Source organism: Condylura cristata, unplaced genomic scaffold, assembly GCF_000260355.1.
Source record: "Condylura cristata isolate star-nosed mole 26May11 unplaced genomic scaffold, ConCri1.0 scaffold00018, whole genome shotgun sequence".
Lineage (NCBI taxonomy): Eukaryota > Metazoa > Chordata > Mammalia > Eulipotyphla > Talpidae > Condylura > Condylura cristata.
Window position 1 is genome coordinate 13,631,671 of NW_004567119.1, and position 21,016 is coordinate 13,652,686.

Here is a 21,016-nt window from a genome sequence, read left to right on the forward strand (position 1 = left end):
TGATTAGTTCTTTTGTGATTGCTTTCAAATACAAGTGAAAATAATCAGCATCTGTGCTGATTGTTAAGAATGACATGAATGTCTGGTTTACATGCGCATATGATGAGATCTGTTGCTGTTGCTTGTTCAGTGATGAAGACTTAATTAGATCCTAAGTTCACCGATCAATTTTCCTGTCAGCCTCATCAGTTCTTTCGTGCCTTGTCCTAAGTTACTCAAGCTAATGCCTTTTATTTATAAATGAAGGTTTGCTTTCAAATCATTGTTGCTATTTATTGACAACTCACTGAGCAGGAAAATCTAAATAACTGCTACTGTAAAAATGAAGAAATTGGAATACACTAATTTTACCTCCTAAGTAAATATGTCAAGTATATTATATATTGAACACTGACTAAGAGGCACGCCTTATTCTAGGTAATGAGGACACGTCAGTGCACAAGTGGCCAAAGAGGCACAAAGGCCCTGGGTCCAGGAGCTGTTCCAGGAGGAGAAGACACAATAGAATTAGTGGAGAGTAATGGGGCATAAAATGGGATAAGGAGAGTCAGGTGTGTGAGGGGTGTGGCTGAGATTTTTTGAATCATGTATTTTAGGTCCCTAGAGGAGGAGATAATTGAACACAAGATTGGAGGAAGTGAGACTGAGAAAGTCAGATATTTATCAGAGGCAATAGTCATGTTAGTGGTCAGAGGTGGAAAAATGGCCACACAGTCCAGAAATAGGAAAGAATATGTCAGGTGGGTAGAGGAAGAGAGAATGGGGAGGACGGAACAATAAGATGCACAAGGATCAGTCGAGTAGAACTGATCTTTGTAGGTTAGTTAAAGAGGAGTCAAGGTGACACGCTAAATAATGTAGCAAACATGCTTAATAGACTAATATTTTGAAAAGTGAAAGTCACAATTTTCTGCTAATTTTTAGAATGAATATTATAAACTGCATCTTATGGGAGGTGTAGTTCTTTTTCAAATAAATTTACACATAACACAAGGGCTTACTCTGCATTAGGTGTCTATTCTATAACTGGGTAGATTAGGGAATGTAGCTTTAAAGTAAATTTAATTTCTGCCTTCTTTGACAAGGGATAAGAGTAGGTCTTCGTAGGAGAGGCCTTTCTGGAGAGGAAGTTACGTGTAAATAACGAAAGCAACTTCATTTTATCTTCTGAATCCCTGTCATGAAATCATTTGGCAAACAAATTTGGGGTGGTCGTTTTTTGGTTCCCCTTCAGTAACACTAATTATCTCAATTCCTATCAGCCAGGAATCTGAGAAGGACTTGTCTGGGTGAATCTGTCAGACTGTCTCTCTTACCGATGGCAGACAAACTGAAGAAAGTGACTGCAACCATCAGAAGGACGATTTTCTCTCAAACTCTTGTGGCTGTTGGCAGGAGACTTGTTATTTCTAACATCCTTGGCTTTTGGAAAAAGGACTAACAAGCCTGCTGTGTAGAGGGCTGTTTGTACCATGCCGATTATCTCCCTTCAAAGGAGCATCATTAGGGATGTCACAGAATGCATCCCAGTGAGAGGGGAGGTGAGTCACAGCACGACAGAACAGGTACCAGTTTCCCTACCCCCACTCACATGCAGCCACCCTGGACTACAGTTCCCAGCATACCATGCTGGATGGGAGTGGGGGGGCAGCTGGGAAGGAATGAAGTGGATAGATATTGGGGGTGGAATGAAGGAGGCGTGAAGAGACACATGGAGGAAAGAGACATGTGGGTAAGAGACTCAGGGAGAAGCTGCCCCTGGGACTTTAGCGATTTGGCGGACAGTGGCAGCCCCTGTCTTTATTTACCTCATGGGAGGTTGATGGTATATTGTGAATTTTGTTCTTTCATTCCGTCCCATCTCTCTGGGAGCTACCTAGTCCTTTTCTTGTGGTTCCCCAACAGAAAGTGCTTTAGATTTGTGTCAAGCTTTCTGACTTCAGCCACTCTACTTTGGGCCAAGCCTTAGCTGGGCATTTACCCATGAGGGGACGGATCGTTTGGGGAATGTTATTAGGAATGTCCTCTCTCTTTCTCTCCCCTGACATGCAAGTTGAAGAGTATGCTTTCTTTGCCTTTTAGAGTGTGACCCCCTTAAAAGTTTGGGGGCCCTGGGCCCTCCCTGGTGGCACAGCAGGTTAAAGCACATCACTAAATAGCTGAAGCCACTTTACTTCAGCATGAGTTCAATCCCCACTCCAGAGGTGACCCACCTGGCACGTCAGACCTCTCCTGAGCTGCCCGCTGCTCCCCTCAGCAGTGTACTTAGTCAGTCTGCCTGTTCTGCTCCCCACTCTGTCTCTGGTGGATCCTTGCACCCCCCACCCCTGCACCTCTTGCCTGTATCCCAGCTCTGTATGCATAAATAAATAAATCTTAAAAAAAAAATCGGGTACCCTGGGTACCCCCTGGTAGCTCACTTACAGAGAGACAGAGAATGGGAGGGGGATGACTAAGAGAAAAATGGCAGTCTCTAACCTATCTCGAAAGTCGCATACCATCCCACCCACTCTTGGTTACACAGACCCAGCCTGGTATCATTTTCCATTTAATAAGTGAGGCATAGAAAAGTTAAGTTACTTGCTCAAAGTTATTCATCAGTGGGCCCTTCCTGGTAACCCGTGGTAGTGGGTTAAAGCACAGCACTAAGAAGCTAAAGCCACTTCAGCATGAGTTTGATCCCTGCCCCGGAGGTGACCCACATGGCATGGCAGACCTCTCCTGACCCGCCCACTGCTCCCCTCAGCAGTGTACTTCGTCAGTGGGCTTGTTCTGCTCCCCACTCTGTCTTTGGTGGATCCTCCTACCCGCCCTGACCTGTACCCCAGTTCTGTATGCACAAATAAATCTTAAAAAAAAAAAAAGTTATTCATCAGTAATTCATGTGATCATAGAGTGTGGCACTGGTCTATTCTATGCCCCTGTTTATTTCACTTTTTATGCTTCAAGCAATCTTGTACCTTCTAAAGATACTTTATTAATTCAGTATTGTTATCAATCAGCATTGTAATTATATGAGAGACTGAAAAAACCAAATAATGAATTTAAAATTATAAAATAATTTGAGACAGAAGTTGAGAAACTTGCTAATATTACACTAGGGAAAAAGTGTTTGAATGGGTATTAATTTTATGATTAGTTCTTTTGTGATTGCTTTCAAATACAAGGAATTCTGTATCTCAGAACTACCTCGACTGCACAGTTTCAGATAATGAATATACTGATAAAAAGGAAACTTGTCCAAGACCTCTAATCCTTACAACCCTGCAAGGTAAGAATTAACATCCTCATTTTACACATGAAGAAGTTGACTTGTCTAGCAAATAAGATTCTACGTGTCCACTATGAGATGTAAATTGAGTGTCTGATTTCAGCACCTATGCACACTTTATCAACTGTTCCTGCTGCCCAAAACTGCTCCAAGGCAAGTTTCCTATTACTATTAATTTTATTTTGTGTTGGATTTCTTTCTTAAGCATGTCTTCTGTAGTCCACTATGAGTTTGGTATGTTCTAGTATAACAGACACACGAGGCATTGTTTCTAGTCTCAAAGAAACTTATTTTAAAATTTTATTTTAATTTTTCTATCTATATTTTGGGAAGGGATCTCATTCCTCCAGGAAATCAGCTTGCTAGGATTTGGATTGAACAATTTGACTTGGAGTTTTACACTGAAAATTGGAACAATACCTTTGGCCTTGGATTTTTACATTGAAAACTGGAATAATACCTTGAAATCTCAACCTTTCATTCCCTGGTGTCTTTGTAGCTATTGACTGGGGTCATAAATCCTCCCACTTGTTCTTAACTTCTGGTATTTGCAACATTTTGTGGAGACTGCAAGATTCTACATGAAAAAAAAAAAGCTCAATGTAAATATCTAGGTAGGAGAATTTGTAATTTCCTTTCTGGTCCAACAGAAAAGATGCTGTCTGACCAGTCACTGCGAGTGGGCAGGATTTGTGAGCCATTGATAGGAGCTCGGTCCACTCTCTCAGAGGGAGAGAAACTCTGTAATGGGGCTGCCCCCAAAAGCAGTAAAACAAAAAGAGAACGTGGCCACGCCCAGGTCAGCTTTGAGTAGGGGGGGGGGATGCTATTAATGAGAACCCATTCTGTATACCTTCTTTCTCCAAACAGTAAATAGAACAAAATGCCCCAGAACACCTGAAATGCCCAGTGGTTTCTATGGAAACCTCAATCTGCTTCTATTCTGCTGACATTTGAATGAAGTGCCACAGGAGGCTGCCTCCCTGCTGCAGCACATCTTCGTAGGAGACAGAGATAATGGGTTTCTCTTAGGACCATTGTTAACTCCTCCTAGCAAAATAATGTCAGTTCTATCCTCTCAGACCTAGCCTGGTCCATCGCTTTAAGTGCTTGCGAAAGAAACATCTGGGGTGGAGGGTAAAAGCAATACACTCTACATGACGCTCATATTTTCCAGGAGGCTACTGCTTTCTTATTCTCTCCTGTAATTATTTTAAATAGAAACTTCCATTTATGTTCTCAAAAAATCTTTCTGGTATTCTCATTTGGAGTATCTCATTAATACTACAGCCCTCTCTGTTTTAGTATCTCTCCATTCTCTTTTGACTTCTTTTGCCCATGTCAAAGTCATCTCATTTCAAAGATTAGATGTGAGACAAGAGGGGAGAATCACTGACGTGGCTAGTGTGTAGAAAAATCAGCTTGTATGTGGGGCCTGTATGAGGGTGACTCCTGATTGCAAATCTCACCTTCCATTTAGCAATTATAGAAATCTCTGTTGCACCAGGAGCATCAAGAAAAGAGAGCACCTAATAGATAAACCATAGAGAGAATTAGTGGTAGCAGGAGTTAGTATCGTTAGCTTGAAGGTTAACTTTAAGTGATCTTTAACTGATCAACATTCAACATTCAATAAAGTAATAAGCTTTATTTTTTACATAGAACAATTTTAGGGGTGAAGCTAAACTGAGCCAAAAGGTGAGATCTTTACACATAAGTTCCCACAAACATGTGATCATCCTCCTCCAGATCAGCATACCTGCTCACATCCATTTCCCTAGTTGACAAGCCATTTTCCTTCAAAGGCTATATCTTACATTAAGGTCGAATCTAGTAGGATGTTCTGTGGATTTTGATGAATGTATAATGATCTTTATGCACCATTAGAGAATAATACGGAGTCGTTTCACTGTTCTAAAACCCTCTTTATGCTTAGCCATCTAACCCTCCACCCACCCTTGGTAATCACCATTCTTTTCAGAGTCTCACTAGCTTTGTCTTTTCCAGAATGTCATATTGTTGTAATTATACAGTATGCAGGCTTCTTTGTTATCTATTATCAGAGTCTTGTGGTTTTCCTTGTCTAAATATTGTACATATTTTGTTAAGCTTATTCCTAACTATTTCATTTTGGGAAGTTGCTAATGTAAACTATATTGTATTTACAATGTCAAATTCCAATTTTCATTGTTGGTATATAGGAAAGAAATTTATTTGTATTTTAATATTCTGTTTTCACCCACCCTTACTATCATCACTTAGTAATGTCAGTTTTGGGGGGTGATTCAGATTTTCTACATAGATGAATCTGTCATCTGTAAACAAATATAATTTATTTCACCCTCTGCACCAGTCTATGTAATTTTATTACCTTTCCTTATTACAGTAGCTAGAACTTGAAGTAAAACTTCAAAAAGTAATGCTGAGAAGGAATATCCTTACCTTGTTCTTGAAGACTACCATTTTTAATACCATGCTGTGCACTACAAATTATTTGGCTAAGACCCTGTCCAAGTGGATGTGATGCAAAACAGTGGATAAAACAGTTTTGGATTTGGATAAATAAAGGCTCTTATATTTGTCTGCTTGTAGCCTTGACATTAAAATAATCATCCTCTTGAGCTCACCTTAATTCTGTATAAATTGGAAATAACATCTAAGTCTGGTACAGCTTTGAGGACTAGAAATAATGGACTAAGAGTGTTTAGCTCATAAAGGTTGATTCATAATGTTGCTATAATTATCTGGCTATAAGTTTCCCTTTAGGATAAGATTCAGACTCAGCTTTTGGAGACTTGTCTCTTCACTGTTTAGTCCTTGAATAAATATAATCTTATTTTGAAGATGATAATGCTTTCCATCCTCTCTGCTTTTTTTTTTCTTCTAAATTTATGCACACAGAAATGGGGTACAAGCCAGAGGTGCAGGAGCAGTGAGAGGATTCACCAGAGACAGAGTGGGGAGCAGAACAGGCAGATGGAAGAAGTACACTGCTGTGGGGAGCAGAGGGCTGGTCAGGAGAGGTCTGCCACGCCATGTGGTACCCTCCTGGGCCAGGGATCCAACTTGCACTGAAGTGGCTGCGGCTAGCTTGCTGTGCTGCGTCCTTACCCATTGTAAGGACAAGGGAGGGCCCGCTTCTCTGCTTCTAAATGACCTTCTTTCTTTCTTTCTTTTTTTTTTAAAGATTTATTTATTTGTACATACAGAACTGGGGTACAGGCCAGAGGCTCAGGGGCGGTGAGAGGCTTCACCAGAGACAGAGTGGGGAGCAGAACAGGCAGATCGACGAAGTACACTCCTGAGGGGAGCAGCGGGCGGGTCAGGAGAGGTCTGCCGCGCCATGTGGTCACCTCCGAGACAGGCGGGAATCTAACTCATGGGGAAGTGGCTTCAGCCTCTCAGTGCAGCGCTTTAATCTGCTGCGCCACCAGGGAGGGCCAGATCTTCTTTCTTAAGTCACCAAATGACTTTCCTAAATCACCTATATAGTAGTTGTCATATAGGAATTAGCTATCAGTATTAAGAGGGAAATATGGTAATTTCCTAACAATTCTAATTTGATAAGGTTTTATAAATACAGATGTAATTTCTTCTTAGATGTTATCTCTGACCCAGGAAATTCAGAGAAATGTTGCTTCAGGTTGTATTTCTACAGTTATATATGTTTTAAGTAAAGAGTTTTTGGAATTTGGACGATTAAGAAGAAATAGGTAACATGAATGGCAGAGTCTGAGCTCTGCATAGTCTCTAGGGAGAAATAGCCTCTAGCTCTCTGTGTGATGGCTAAACTAAAAGAACCTCTTAGCAAGTTCTGTCATTTAATGGTTATGGGCAAAGATAAGACAATTAGCCTTTAGTTTATAGGAGATGGTTGAAAAATAGCTAAGTAGGTTAAGTAAAACCTCATGCAACACAAATCCTCTGACCATGGGGGTTTTTTGAAACTTAACACACTTAGTTAAGGAGTGACTTTGCGTTATTAAGCAGTGACCCGAAATGAAGGTGGATGCAAGTCCAAGACTTTTCAGATTCATGAGGATAAAGAGATGCAGGAACCAGCAGAGCATATACAAATCCTGGAGGGCAGACTCTTTAAATTGTATGCTGTATCTCCTGATGCAACAAAGAGCGCAGAGTTGCAGGAGAGAGTTGTAGATTAACCTGATTCCTATTCTCTCAAGTCCTCCCACTTTGAAAACTAAGAATGACTTTTCTTTTTCTGCAAATGACAACACACCTACTGCTGCTTTGCCTTTTGAAATCATCCTTACAGCTATGTACCAGACCAAAAAGCAAAACAGAATTTTATTACAAATTTCTAACAAATCATTCATACTTACCGATGATAATGTATAAACTGTTGGGAAATATTTACTCATTGTTTGGTATAAGATATTGAATGTTGATTTGTATCACAATAGATAACAAATACTAATTATAAATGAAACAGTACTGGGCTGTTAGCAACAGGGCACCTAATTAAAAAAATAGGTATCACCCTGTGATCTGCATTTGTGCACATTATTACACCAACTGTTATTTGCCTTTTCCTTTATGAACGTCTCTCGAAACAAAGGAATTTCAAGAAAAAGCTCTCGTAGCTATAATTGATTGAGATTTCTGGTAGTGAAAAGTTTGGACTACAGAGTCAGACAACTTGGACTGATATTTACTTACTGTAGTTTTCTAGCATATTCTCACTTTCTTTCTTTACATTTGTAAAGAAGAATTGTCTTCGCAGAATCAAACAAGATGCAACGGGTAAAATTATCTATAGTATCGAACATGTAAATTGTGCTCACTACGGTTAACTAGTAGATTTTTAATTATTATTCTATATGGAAATTTTATGTCGCTATGAGTGGGTAAAACATCGGTACTTTTAGTGCATGAGTGATTCAAATAGATTGTGTTACTATTCCTTTAGTAATTCTCACATCAAGTAGAAGCCTTTCACTTGCCGGTTGCAATGATCGTGATTATTTCAAGTCTGCCACATGAGGGCAGCATGTACCTGTTAAGGCGGCAACAGGCTTGTTGGGAGGGTTAGAGGAATCCATTATTAAAGCTATAGAAATCATAAATACAACATTAAAACTAGAAGACTCCATAATGATTTGCTCAACCAGACTTTTATTTTACAACGGAAGGAACTGATTTCCAAAGAGACCAATTAAGAAGTGCTGTCTCACAACTGAAGTCTATTGACGTTAGAGAGAAGAACCGTCCCCCGGTGTTAACCGTAGCAACAATAATTGCATTATTGGAACACCTAGTTAATCTAAGAAACCTTTTATTATGCACTAATATTGTGTGGGACAATATTTTAGAGGAAATGGAATATTTCTGATAATGAATTAGCCACAGGAGTGTTCCTTTCTGGAGAAACAGAAAAAATAAAAAAAGAGAGCATCTCATTTCTGGAAGACTCGGCGTACTTGAAAGCAAAAGATTGAACTGTGTGACTTCTCAAGGTTGTCATTAATATTTTGCTCACAGCCGTGCGTTTGTGAGTTGCACTGAGACTGCAGCACTGTCTCCAAGAGGCAGGAGCTAGCCAAGAAAGAGGGTACACCTCTTTTCCTGTGTGTGTGTGTGTGTGTGTGTGTGCTTTTAAGCTACTGTTCCTCAGCTCTTACAGCCACAGACATGGCCAGGGTCAGCTCTTCGCAGAGATGATTCAACTTTGCACCCCACATTTGCATCCCTTATCCAAACTTTGCACATGAGCACAATCTGGGTAACAGAAGATGCTTCTTTGCTCCCTTTTCCTCCACGTCATTAACATCTTTTCTTCTCTCCTGCCATCCTTATTACAGGTCTGCTGTGCTCAGTCATGAAAACTGGGCACCGCAATAGTTCATTTTATGTGTCAAAAGAATGATCGGTTATTTGGTCAATTAGATCTTGGTTGTTTTCTTGAGAATTTTTTTTTTTTAAAGATTGATTTATTTATGCATGCAGAACTGGGAAACAGGCCAGAGGCTCGGGGGCAATGAGAGGTTTCACCAGAGACAGAGTGGGGAGCAGAACAGGCAGATCGACGAAGTACACTGCTGAGGGGAGCAGCAGGCCGGTCAGGAGAGGTCTGCCGCGCCATGTGGTCACCTCCGGGGCAGGCGGGGATCGAACTCATGCTAAAGTGGCATTAGCTTCTTAGTGCTATGCTTTAACCCGCTGCGCCACCAGAGAGGGCCCGTTTTCTTGTGAATATTTTTGAATGAGAATGATGTTTCAGTGGGTACTGGGTAAAAAGTGGATGGTCCTTTATAATGCGGACGGGCCTCATCCAATCAGGTGAAGGCTGAAGTTAAGACTAGACTAAAGTTGCTAATCCTCCCAAGAAAGGGGCAATCCCTCCAGTTTACTGCCTCCATAATTGGGCAGTGGCTTGGTTCTAACCCTCGCACTCCAGTTGAAAAATTAACCCTTTCTGATCTTACACCTGCACCTTCAGGCTGGAACCACATCATCCTTTTGTCTTGTGCTCAAACCTTGAACTTTGAACTGTGGGTTATCCTTCATCTCCAAATTGCTGACTCACCTTGCAGCTCTCGGGACTTTCCAGTTTCTATAATTGCATGAGTCAATTCCTTAGAGAAAATCTTTTCATATATAAATCTTATTGGCTCTGCTTGTCTTAAGAACCCTAACAAACAACCTTTTCAGTATATATTCAGCTGAAGCCAGAGTAATTTAATAATTAGGATTATTCACTAGTTTAATGTATAATCTATTAAACAGGAAGTCCCTGCTTAAGTTGGGCACTCACCTCAAGTTCTCAGTAATCATCTTGGAGTTTGGCATTTAATGGGAATCTAACAAATATGTGTTGGCTGAATGAGTATTAAAATGCTTCTAGTTATCTAGTGAAAGAATTTTTGTTTCTATCAAAGTTCTGCCATTTTTCCTTTCATCTATGTATGAACATATTAAGGCTATTAGCTTAGTGCAAAGAAAGTGCTTATTTTTTGGTTGCTAGGATACTAGCCACAAAGCTATGCAAAATATCATTTCAGGCTAAAGAACAAAATAGATTCCAAATATGATTAAGACAAAATAAAGAGGCCTACTGTAACCGTGTCACTTGTCAGCTAGTCATATCAGTTAGGTCACTAGCTTTTGCTTAATATATTAGAGTCTATAATAGTACTTGAGAAATAGAGTTTTATATTCTAAAGAAAAGCAAGATTCCTTTGAGTGGCTCATTTGACCTAGTCTGCATGGTTAGTGAATGGGAGAGTGATAGTTACCAGGACCTCAAATATCCAGACCTTGCTTCTTCATACTCACATGACCTCTCTTTGTCTACAGGCCTGCCTATACCACCCCTTGCAAACACAATCCTCTTTACCAGAACCTCCTCAGTGGACAGAGCCCTGCCCATCACCCTTACTGACCGTATTCTCCCTGTCCACTGGGTACCAGTGTCTTGCTTTGATGTCTCAGGTCTCCTAGACACCAGGGGGAGATTCTCACATGAGGGCTTTGCCCCGTTTTCTTCTAAGCCTAGAGATCTATTTTTTCCAGATCTTCTCATCACCAGAGACCTACATTATCTCTTTCTTCCTTTTGATTTCAGTTCAGTACCTTTCTCACCTCCTTTATTATGTTTGTTCTTACTGAGAGACATCGCTTGGCTTATGTTCTTCATAAAACATTAAGCTATCTAAAATATATTTCTTTTTAATTTGTCTTGCTCTTTCTTATCAGTATCGTTGGCAGATAATAACTGCAAGCTACCATCTCCATGGTACCTGAGGCCTGTCTATACCTCTTGACTTGAATGTTGTAGGGTGACCAGTTGTGCCTGAATGTTGTCTGAAGGACCAATTCTGATTCAATTAGCAAACAACAACATGCAAATGAGGTTTATGAGACTAAGACTTCTATCTATGTCAGATGCTCATCAGAAAATATGGTTCAAAACCCAATATTAAACTGATAGTTTATGCCATCTAAGTCAGAAATTGCCACCTCCTGACACTTTTTGCAATTGTGATTTTCTTAGAATGGTGTTTACAAGTCATCACCAGACACTATGCTTAATTATTCATCTCTTTAGTCCATGGCAGGAGTCCACTGTATTCTCTCACTCTCTCCTGCTTCCATGGTGTAGGTGGAATATATTGTAGGTGGAATATATTTTCTTAGCTCATCAACCTTGGCTTGGCCAACTGACACCTGCTTTGCTGACAAAATATTGAGTAGAAATGATCATCTGCCTGCTCTGAGGTGCTGTTTCTCAGGTCCGCTTCAGCCAGTCCTCATGGAACATCTGCTGTTTGTCAGAAAAGTTGACTCTTTCAGGGAGCTCAGTTTCTTCAGGTTGCATTCTGACAGGAAGGTCCAAATCAATCTAGAGCATGGTATCCTGCTATGCTCAGGAGACTAATTCACTGATCAAGTCTAGCTTACAATAGAGTACATTTACCCAGAGAAGGTGAAAAGACGAAGCGAAAAATGCTCAGAGGAACTGAAAACCATACCCAATATAATTGACAAGAGCAAATTCATTACTATTTCAAATAGCTTGCAACATCTTATTTTTAAAAAAGAGTTATTTATTTATGCATACATAACTAAGGTACAGGCCAGAGGTATGGGGGGGATGAGAAGATTCACCCAAGACAGAGTGGGGAGCAGAACAGGCAGAGTGACAAAGTATACTGCTGAAGGGAGCAGCAGGCAAGACAGAAGAGGTTTGCTGCGCCATGTGGGTCACCTCCCTGGCCAGGGTTTGAACTCTTGAACTCGTGCTACAGTGGCTGTGGCTAGCTTCATAGTGCTGTGCTTTAACCTGTTGTACCACCAGGAAGGGCCTGCAACATCTTTTGAGGATGATTTTGATATTTATTTATGCCTATGTTGAAAGCCCACCCAGGTTGGGCAGGGAACACTGGCCTCTCACATTCCATGGCTCAGAAAGCAATTAGCACAAGATGCTTTTATGGGGAAGGAACTGTGCTGAACTGCAGGCTCAGCTGTCTAGACATTTTCAGGACTGGATTTTCCCAGGGAATCATTCAAAGAGCACCTTATCAGTTAGTCTAAACCATGTCTTCCATGGACAAATTAGGGAATGAGCTGCTGCTTTTTCCAAGGAGTAAAACCCATACCGAGTGCTCTGTTTTATCATAAAATGATCCCATCTTAGCTAAACCCTTGTTCTCCCTTAGATAACTTCTAATGTAAGCAAGTAAACAATCACCCAGTTTCATCTCAGAGGCAATTGTGCTACAAACAAAAGCTATTTTTGCTCTGCATCCCTTTATTTTTATTTTTGTTAAGTTACTGAATATTTTTTCATGTATCTAGATGCCCTTTTCAGATTTTCCTATTTAAATTTTGACACTGTTAAGGTAGAGACTGTTGCTTTTTTTCATGTTATTCACCAGCTCTACTAGAAAGGTCTGTGAAAAGTGAGCATTCAGCAATTGCTGCTAGTTGTTTCTGTTCTCCACTTCACATTGCTACTACTGACCTGGCCAGAGACTTTTTGAATGAATGAATTCCACTTTTGTTAAAGCTCATAATTATCCTTTTGGAAGAAGTGAACATTGCTATTCAAACAAGCAGTAAATATGCAGCTCACAGGGAAGGAGAGCTCCAGAGAACACTTGAATTAAAAACAAAAAAGCAATACAAATTAAAGGTTAAGTAACTTCATTATTCTGAAATTCAGAAAATTCACATTTCAAACTTGAGACATTTTTATGTGACTGGCTTAACAGAGCATCAGTTCACCCTTTACTAGTTGATGGTTTTATTTTTTAAATCATAGCAAAATGGATTCAAAACCTAGGAAATTTTAGAAAAATTAAAAATAAACCATTACATTAACATAAAGAATTTTTTCAAAGATAGCTTAGAGCATAAAAACGTTTGAAATCTAGCTGCAAATGTGAAATATTGGTTCTGAAGTTTTTGATAATTGTAAACTATAGGCTTGCATGACAGTATCCATTAAAGAGGCTTAGCATAAGAGCATTAGTTTTTCATAGGAGTTTTAAAATATGAAATAGAATATCTCGAGAAACAAAGCAACTTTTCATTCAAATGTGCTATTTCCTCGATGTTAAATATAATAAATATAATTATATTTTTGAACTGTCAAATTAAAGTCCATGCATTTGAAAAATCTAACTGATATCCTTGTATCTTTTCCAAAAAGGAACAAATTTCTGTAAATTACACAGTCATGTTTATTTTCTGTAATGATCAGGATTCCCTTTAAATTCCACTTTTCTTCTCTGTAACATCGGCTTTGATTGTACATACTAAGGGAAGCTCCTTCTCATACAACAATGGTGACTTAATTTTCAGCTTTACAGTTGTTGAAAACTTTTTTCCCATTGTTTTTGTATCATTAATGAGGGCAATACTGCCATAGTAATACAGTGTGGAAAATTTTCATTTCTATTACATTTAAGCAGCAGATAATGCACACCATTTTAGTCTTAGTCCAGTGGTTATTACAAAGTTCCAGGGAAAACTTTGGAACAGGGATAGTGACAGGGAATAGACAGCTAAAGCTTGCCACAGTCTTACAATCATCCTGCGAAGAGCAGAGGAGCCAGATCCCTCAGTAAGACGATGGGGTGGAATGGCTGGGCAGAATGGGAATCCTACTGCGCTCCCAAATGCGACAGCTGCTGAGCAGAGGGCCGGGGGCCTGTCAAGGCATCCACGAACATGCTGGTGAGATGAACAAGGTTCACAAGCTGTGTCAGCGGACCCAGCTGAGAACATGGATGTCTTCGGCTGCAGCAGTGAAGCATAGGCCCAGCTGCAGTGAAAGGGAGCTGACCTCAACCAAGCTGAGCACTGTCTCTAGTTAGTCATGAAGCTAATGAGCATAGCAGAGAAGGACCAACTCATTGTCCCAGGAAATACTGGTCTGTAAAGGCAGGACTGGCATGGACCTCAGGGATGGATTAGAGCTGAGAACTTAGTCCCTGTGTTTCCTTAGGGTCCTGTGAGTGTCCTTGAACTAACACGTTAGTTCCTCTTGGAGAAGAACATGAGGACTTCTGAGGAGCATAAATAAAAGGCTGAGTTTGGGCCCTCTCTGCTGGCACAGTGAGTTAAAGAACAGCACGCTGCAGTGCGATTTCAATCCCCGGCCCTGGAGGTGACCCACATGGCATCGCAGACCTCTCCTGACCTGTCTGGGGCTCTCCTCAGCATTGTACTTCATCAATTTTCCTGTTCTGCTACCCACTCTGCCTCTGGTGAATTCTCTCACTGCCCCATGCACCTCTGGCCTGTACCCAGTCTGTATGAATAAATAAATATATCTTAAAATAAAAAAAGAACTAAAAAAAAAAAAAAGGCTGAATTCTTCCTACCATCTTGTGTGGAGACTTGTGGTGATGACTCATTAGCTATAAACTTGTAGGTTTAGGAAGTATGTGGCAAAAGTAGAGAGATAATTGCAAACACTGAATATTTGTGTTTCCCACTACTTATTATTTCTTATATTTTTCTTTGTCGTTTTTACTTTTGTGATGAGATCCTAATCCAACATTAACACATTTGCTTGTATTCCAAAGTCTGTGACTTGATCTAACAGCTAAAACTAACAATAGCACACACCCTGCACTTAAGAGAGACTCATCAACAACTGCAGCTGAATCAGCTGAATCCGTCCCATCGAAATGAGAACCTCTACATCTCCAAGACTATATGGAAGGATGCCTGAGGAGGGGAAGAAAAATTCATCAGCCTTCTGGGAAGTCTAGTGTTGGTGGTGAGTGTCCCATCCCTCCAGTTCCCAAGCTGGCTGATGGAAGCGAGGCTAACAGTGAGGGTATGAAAAACAGGGTGGTATTTCTGAAAGCAGAAAACAAGAAGAGTGAGCATTTTAATGTGCAGTTGGATGCAGACATAGGCAACACTCTTACTTCTCTACCTGATGCCCTAGTGAGCAAGGGAAAGGTGATTAGGAGAGAAAGGGAAGGACAGGAGGAGGTAAAAGACACTGAGCTGGCTGTGCCCACCATTTTGTTATGGCAAGAATGTGTGTTTCTCATAGTTTAAGTGGAAACTTCCAGAGGTTGCTGGGTTCAGCTGTCTTTCCAGCATGCTGACCACATAAGGGAACTGAGGAACAGTGGTCTTGGGTGGGCAACGAGGGCTGGAGCTGGAGGCTGAGGTAAACTGAAGACTGAACAAAGCCTAAAGCTTCTCACTCCAGGGAACTAAGCACTAGGAGGTTCTGGAGGGTCTTCCACTGGACCCCACACAGGTGCTTGAGGGGGGAGCAGCCCTGGGTTGTGCACCTCACAGGAAGCACTGACATCCAGTCAGCATTGGCTAGAAGAGCAACAAGTCTCCTGGAAGGAAGCAGCTGATCCCTTTTAAGATGAAGTAGCATCTGCTCTGTCCTTTCAATCTACCCTTCTGGTCACCATGATCTAGGGCTTAACATTTACAAGGCCTCAGGGGAGGTAGAGAGAGCTCTGATCGCTTCTATTTTCTAGATCATTTCATAAGCAAAGTCAGGGATGTCCAAAGGGAAGCATGAATGAGATATACGACTGGAATTTTAACTTGGGCTAGATCAAATGCTAATAAGGAGAAATATGCAGAACTTGAGAAACCTGCCAGAGATGACTTTCAGGGATGGGAAAGGAGATTCAGAAAGAGTATGGCTGGGAAGTGATTTGAAAAAAGGATAAAGCCTTTTCACATTTGTCGCTTCAGTAAACCGTTTTTCTAATAAATGAGCAATCACACATTTAGATCACAGTAATATGGACTGTTTTATGAGGAAAGCAGAAAGAAAGAAAACATTTATTTAGTATACATGAACAGGTAGATAGCTTTGCAAGAGTCTATGTCTGTTATCTTATTTAGTCTTACAATGGGTTCCATAAAATTCTCCTCATTTAAGAAGTGAAACAAAGACTAAGAGAAGTTAAGTAAGTTACTCAGGCACAAGACTAACGATGAATCTGGAACTAATTTAGGTCAATATGACATCAAAATCAACACTTTTTCCAGTTATCCACTGCTACCAACTGAGGTGGACTGTTAGACATACTTGGGTATCAAAACTTCCTTTGCGTCTGCTTTCTGTTTCATGTTTAATCCAGTATGAAAGTCATGCACTGGGTATTGTAGACTTTAATTGGACTTGTCAAAGGTATATGATAATTCTTTTTCAGCTCAAATACTAATTACTTGTAAAAAGTGTACAGTCTTGCCTTTAATGTGAATTGCCTTTGTTCAACTGGTGTACTTAGCTGCCACGGAGATGATAGTCACAGACAGATGTTAACACGTCATTATAGACCCTGCCTGTTCTTGCTCTGACTGAAAATAAAGACTTCTGTTAGTGTCATGGCACAACGCCATTTGGATTTGACTCAAAACTTCTCTTTTCACTTTGAAAGACTTGTTTCTGTTTTGTCTGCTTCTGGTTCATATTTCTGAGGTTGTGTTCCAATATCTATTTTGAAGGGTAGGTGGTGGGATAGGAAGAAACAAGAAAAGAGTCTGAACAGAGAAATGACATTAAAAAATACTTTTGATATTTCAGATTCCATAGAACAGTCCTGAAGGCAATAACTGACTGAAGGATTTACTCATATTTTGTCATCTTAAGAATTCCAAAATTGAATGGTGATAGGACTAAACTTTAACGATGAACTTAATGAGGTATATACAAGTGTTAACTTTCACTGATGCAAATATGAATTTTACGGTGGTGCAAGAGGTTAAGATGCAGCACTATGAAGCTCTCAATAGCCACTGTAGTACAAGTTTGATCCCCAGCAAGGGAGGTGACTCACATGGCACAGCAGACCTCCCCTGTTTTGCCCACTGCTCCCCTCAAGAGTGTATTTCAGTACATCTACTCCTTTCTCTGGCTCTAGTGAATCCTCTCATACCTCATCTCTGGCCTACACCCCAGCTCTTGTATGCATAAATAAATAAAAATCTTAAACAAATTGGCCAGTCTGTGTTAAGAGGCAATAGAAAACATCAGCTGGCTAGTTGGAGAATTAGCTGGGTGAACATTCAATTCACTTCACCAGTGAAAGTGGCCACATGTCTTGGATGATTACATTATCCTAGGACCTATTTAGAGTCTTGAATTAAAAGGACTGGAGCAATGTTAAAAATGAGAACCACTCTTAAAAATGATGATTGATATCAAGTTCGCTCACTATTCCTACGAGCCCTCCCTTCCAAGCACTATCTCCATCCTACTGAGTGGTTATTTGAAAAGCTCAGTGGGTAAAAGCTCTTTGAACTATATTTTTCTTTTTAGCTGCATGAGAACATCTGAAAGTCCATCTCCCATTTTCTTTCATTGACACTAACTCAGTTTGACAGTCTTTTACCCAAGAGAACTATATATCACAATGTGAACTAGAGTTGGCCAGACATTTAAATGCTTTTTCAGCCCTGAACTTACAAGGCATTTTTAACTTTTATTTTGTTTGTAGACTGCTGTTCAAGGTAAGCTCCCATGTAAAGTGACTGCCTTTGTTCCACATGGAGTTCACTTCTATTTGTTAGGTGGACAGCCCAATTTTTTCTTCTTTATTACACGGCACATCACTTTAGGAGACCTAGCAAGTAATTTTGATGTCTTTTCCTCACAATATTTTTCCATTTGTGAACTTATGACAACCAGATGTTCATCACCACCATGAAAATCAGATGATAACTGATAAATAAATATGAATTGTACACATAAAATTAGATGCAATTTTATTTATGAAGTAGAATGCACACTGAAGAGCCTCAATTGAAAGATACTATTTTTTCCCAATAATTAAACAATAATTTCCCAAAATTGAATCCCTCACTCCACTCTTGGACACCATGATGATACGAAACCTAGAACATTGTGTATGTGTTAGCTCATTTAACTTGCTGGAGGAAATTACATTTGGAACATGTAGTTTATATTCTTATTTGGTCCTTCTGTCTTTAATTGCATCATGACGTTCTATGTGTTTCCAATTTCAATAAATAGTTGTAACCTGATAAAACCATCTTTGATCTCTTTGTTTTTTAGTGCCAAACATTTGGATGCTTGTTGAGTGTTCTGATTTGCTAAAGCGATGGAAGCTTTGGTATCTCATCAGTTTTCAGTGTAAGCAATTACTGCTACTAAGCAAAGACCTTTAATTCATTAGTCAAAAGTATCTCTTAGGATCTTAATGTACTTGACATTGTTTCAAGATACATGCTTTGCTTTTGAGTAATTTCCCTTCCATCGGGAGAAAAAGGCACATGGACAACTCAATATAGTCTGTGAAGTTTTATAACAAAAGGTGAAGAAAAATTGTTGGAGCATCCAGAGGAAGAAGGGACTGTGAGGAAAGACTTTGAATCCTGGAGAATGTGAAATCCTTGAATGATAAAGAAGAATTTGATATACAGAAATGAGAGAGAAGGGGATGGGGGTGGGGGGGCGTGAACAAGACCACAGGGCACAACACACCTTCCTGTAGCTTGGCTTTCTCCATAGAACAAAAATCAAGCTCCTTTACTTAAGCATTCAACATCCAGTCCGTGATATTTCCTCATTCAGTGAACTTCAACATGTAGCAGCTGTGCTTCATTCACAGAAACGCTGCCTTATTTTATCAGAAGGAAATCCATGAAGCCAGAGTTGGGGATGATTAATGGTCTGTCCCGTCCCCAGCTCCCTTCCAGACCTCATCCCTGACCACGTTCCTCTGTGTTCCCTGTGTACTCACCCCGCCCCCACCCCCAACACACACACCTTGGCTTTTGCAGCAACAACATGGTTCTGACTGAGTGAGGTCCCTTGACTGCTGGTTCTGTGATAATAACAGCGGTTTGCATTTACTGAGCACCCACGACCCCTCTGGCTTTATGAAATGCATTAACTCATGTAATTCTGTGCACATAGTGGGAAAGCTGAGGTTTGATCCGCTGAAATCAAATCTTAGGGCTCTAAGAGCCACCTCTTTTATTTCTTCCTTCATGTCATTTCAGCCTTTACCCAAAGAACATATGTCCTGAGTCACTCTGCTTGGCCATCCTATCTAAAATATGCCCTGCTTTTCTTCTTACTACTCTCTAATTCTACCTTGCAACTGTACATTAATTTATATAATATACTGTAAGGATTTCCTCTATTACCATGTACACACCACGAAGCTGAGTATAACTCTGTTCACCACTCCATCTCAAAAAAAGGCTACATGGAATCATGGAATATGATTCCTATTTGTCAAAAGAATGAATGTCTGCTGTAAGAGAGATACAAGGGGGGGTACAGTTTCTCCAGCACTTTTCTTCGCTGGCTAATGTCTGGCATAATGACTTTGTGATGTGAAATTCCAAAGCAAGGGCTAAGACGATGGGCTGTGAGTTCACAGATGCAGCCGATATTTCAAAATTCCAAGAATTTACTCTAAGCAGATACCTGGTCCCAGAGCTCACTCTGTGTCCCAACTGGCTGTGAACTCTAGTCCTGTGTTTCTTCCCTAGAGGCATCCTGAGAACCTGACTGTACCCAACTCCATGGTGTCACCCTGAGAATTTGGCCCACCATGCTGGCAAATCCAAATTACTGATGGCCGTTCAGGTTGGACAATGGTGACAATCCTGGCATGTGACCCCGAGTGCAGATGTGCCGGGGCCTCTGTCTGTGGTCTTCTTTCTCTTCAAAATAAAACAGGACTCTGAGCTCCTCCTCTGTTCCTGGTGCATCCTCTTTGTCAAGGGAATTTCTGCAGCTGTTTTATCTTGCCACAGTGAGGGGAGAGAGCTGAATGGTTCAAACACCGACAGTGGAGCTGGGATGGTGACTTTACTTCCAACCGTGCCACTTGGTGCCAGTGAGTCTTGCGCTAATGCACTGTCTGAGCCTTGATTCCCTTCTTTGTAAAATGCGGTCCAAGTGATTACAACATAGATTATCTTCCCGATGGAAATGAGCTTCTATGGACCTAAAGCTCCATATTTGTAAAAATATGAATAACAAGAGGTTTCCCTAGCAGGTCTGTTGTAATGGTGATATGGACTAACAGATGCCTTGGAGTAGATGCTTTATCTCCAAGTAGGTGTCTTATCTCTCAGGCATCTACTCCAAGGCCACACAGAGAGCAGGGGGTAGAGTCTTCATAAGCAGATCTAGTGCAGACCCTGGGGCAGCTTTACCTATGAAGAACCTTCTATTAGGTCTACAAGATAATTGATCATTTGAGCCAGTAGAATCATGGTTTTGTGTGTTGGTCAGTGAAAACCACCCTATCTGATGTGTCGTCCATGGTGTGCAATAGGGAACTCCAGCGTGTCACAATGAGACCCTTGGACTGGGGCTTGCTTTCTCCCCTAGACTGAAGTTTGAACCCTGTTTATGAAGCCAGGAGAAGCTCTAATGCAGAATGACCATTCTGCTTTCACATGAGGGAGTATTTGTAATTGAATCCAGGCCTCAACATTTAAATACATTTAAATGTTATTCACTTTAATGACCAATGTAGCTGATAACAAGCACTGGGCACACAGTCTTGACCAAAGACGTGATTAAATATTCTAGAATTATGCTGGGCTTTAAAAAAGCATCATCTTAGGTAATATAACAGGGAGAGCTTCATATTTTTGCTTTCTTCCAAATCTAGCTCTCAGGGCTAAAATTCTAAAGTCCAGCACATGCACTATTTAATTATCTAAAAACTACTGAATTCATTTGAGTAAAAACCAGTTTGATCGATGGGTCCAGCTGTGATCATTGTATAGCAT

At 40.5% G+C, this 21,016-nt stretch overlaps 1 protein-coding gene across 1 annotated transcript in view; it reads right to left on the reverse strand.

Moving 5' to 3' along the window:
• Window positions 1-1,474, reverse strand: part of CTSO (cathepsin O) — a 17,894-nt gene extending 16,420 nt beyond the window's left edge. The window contains exon 1 of the mRNA XM_012726760.1: window positions 1,317-1,474. Within this exon, the coding sequence (XP_012582214.1) occupies window positions 1,317-1,474 (158 nt within the window). The remainder of the gene's footprint in view (window positions 1-1,316) is intronic.
• Between the last annotated feature and the right edge of the window lie 19,542 nt (window positions 1,475-21,016).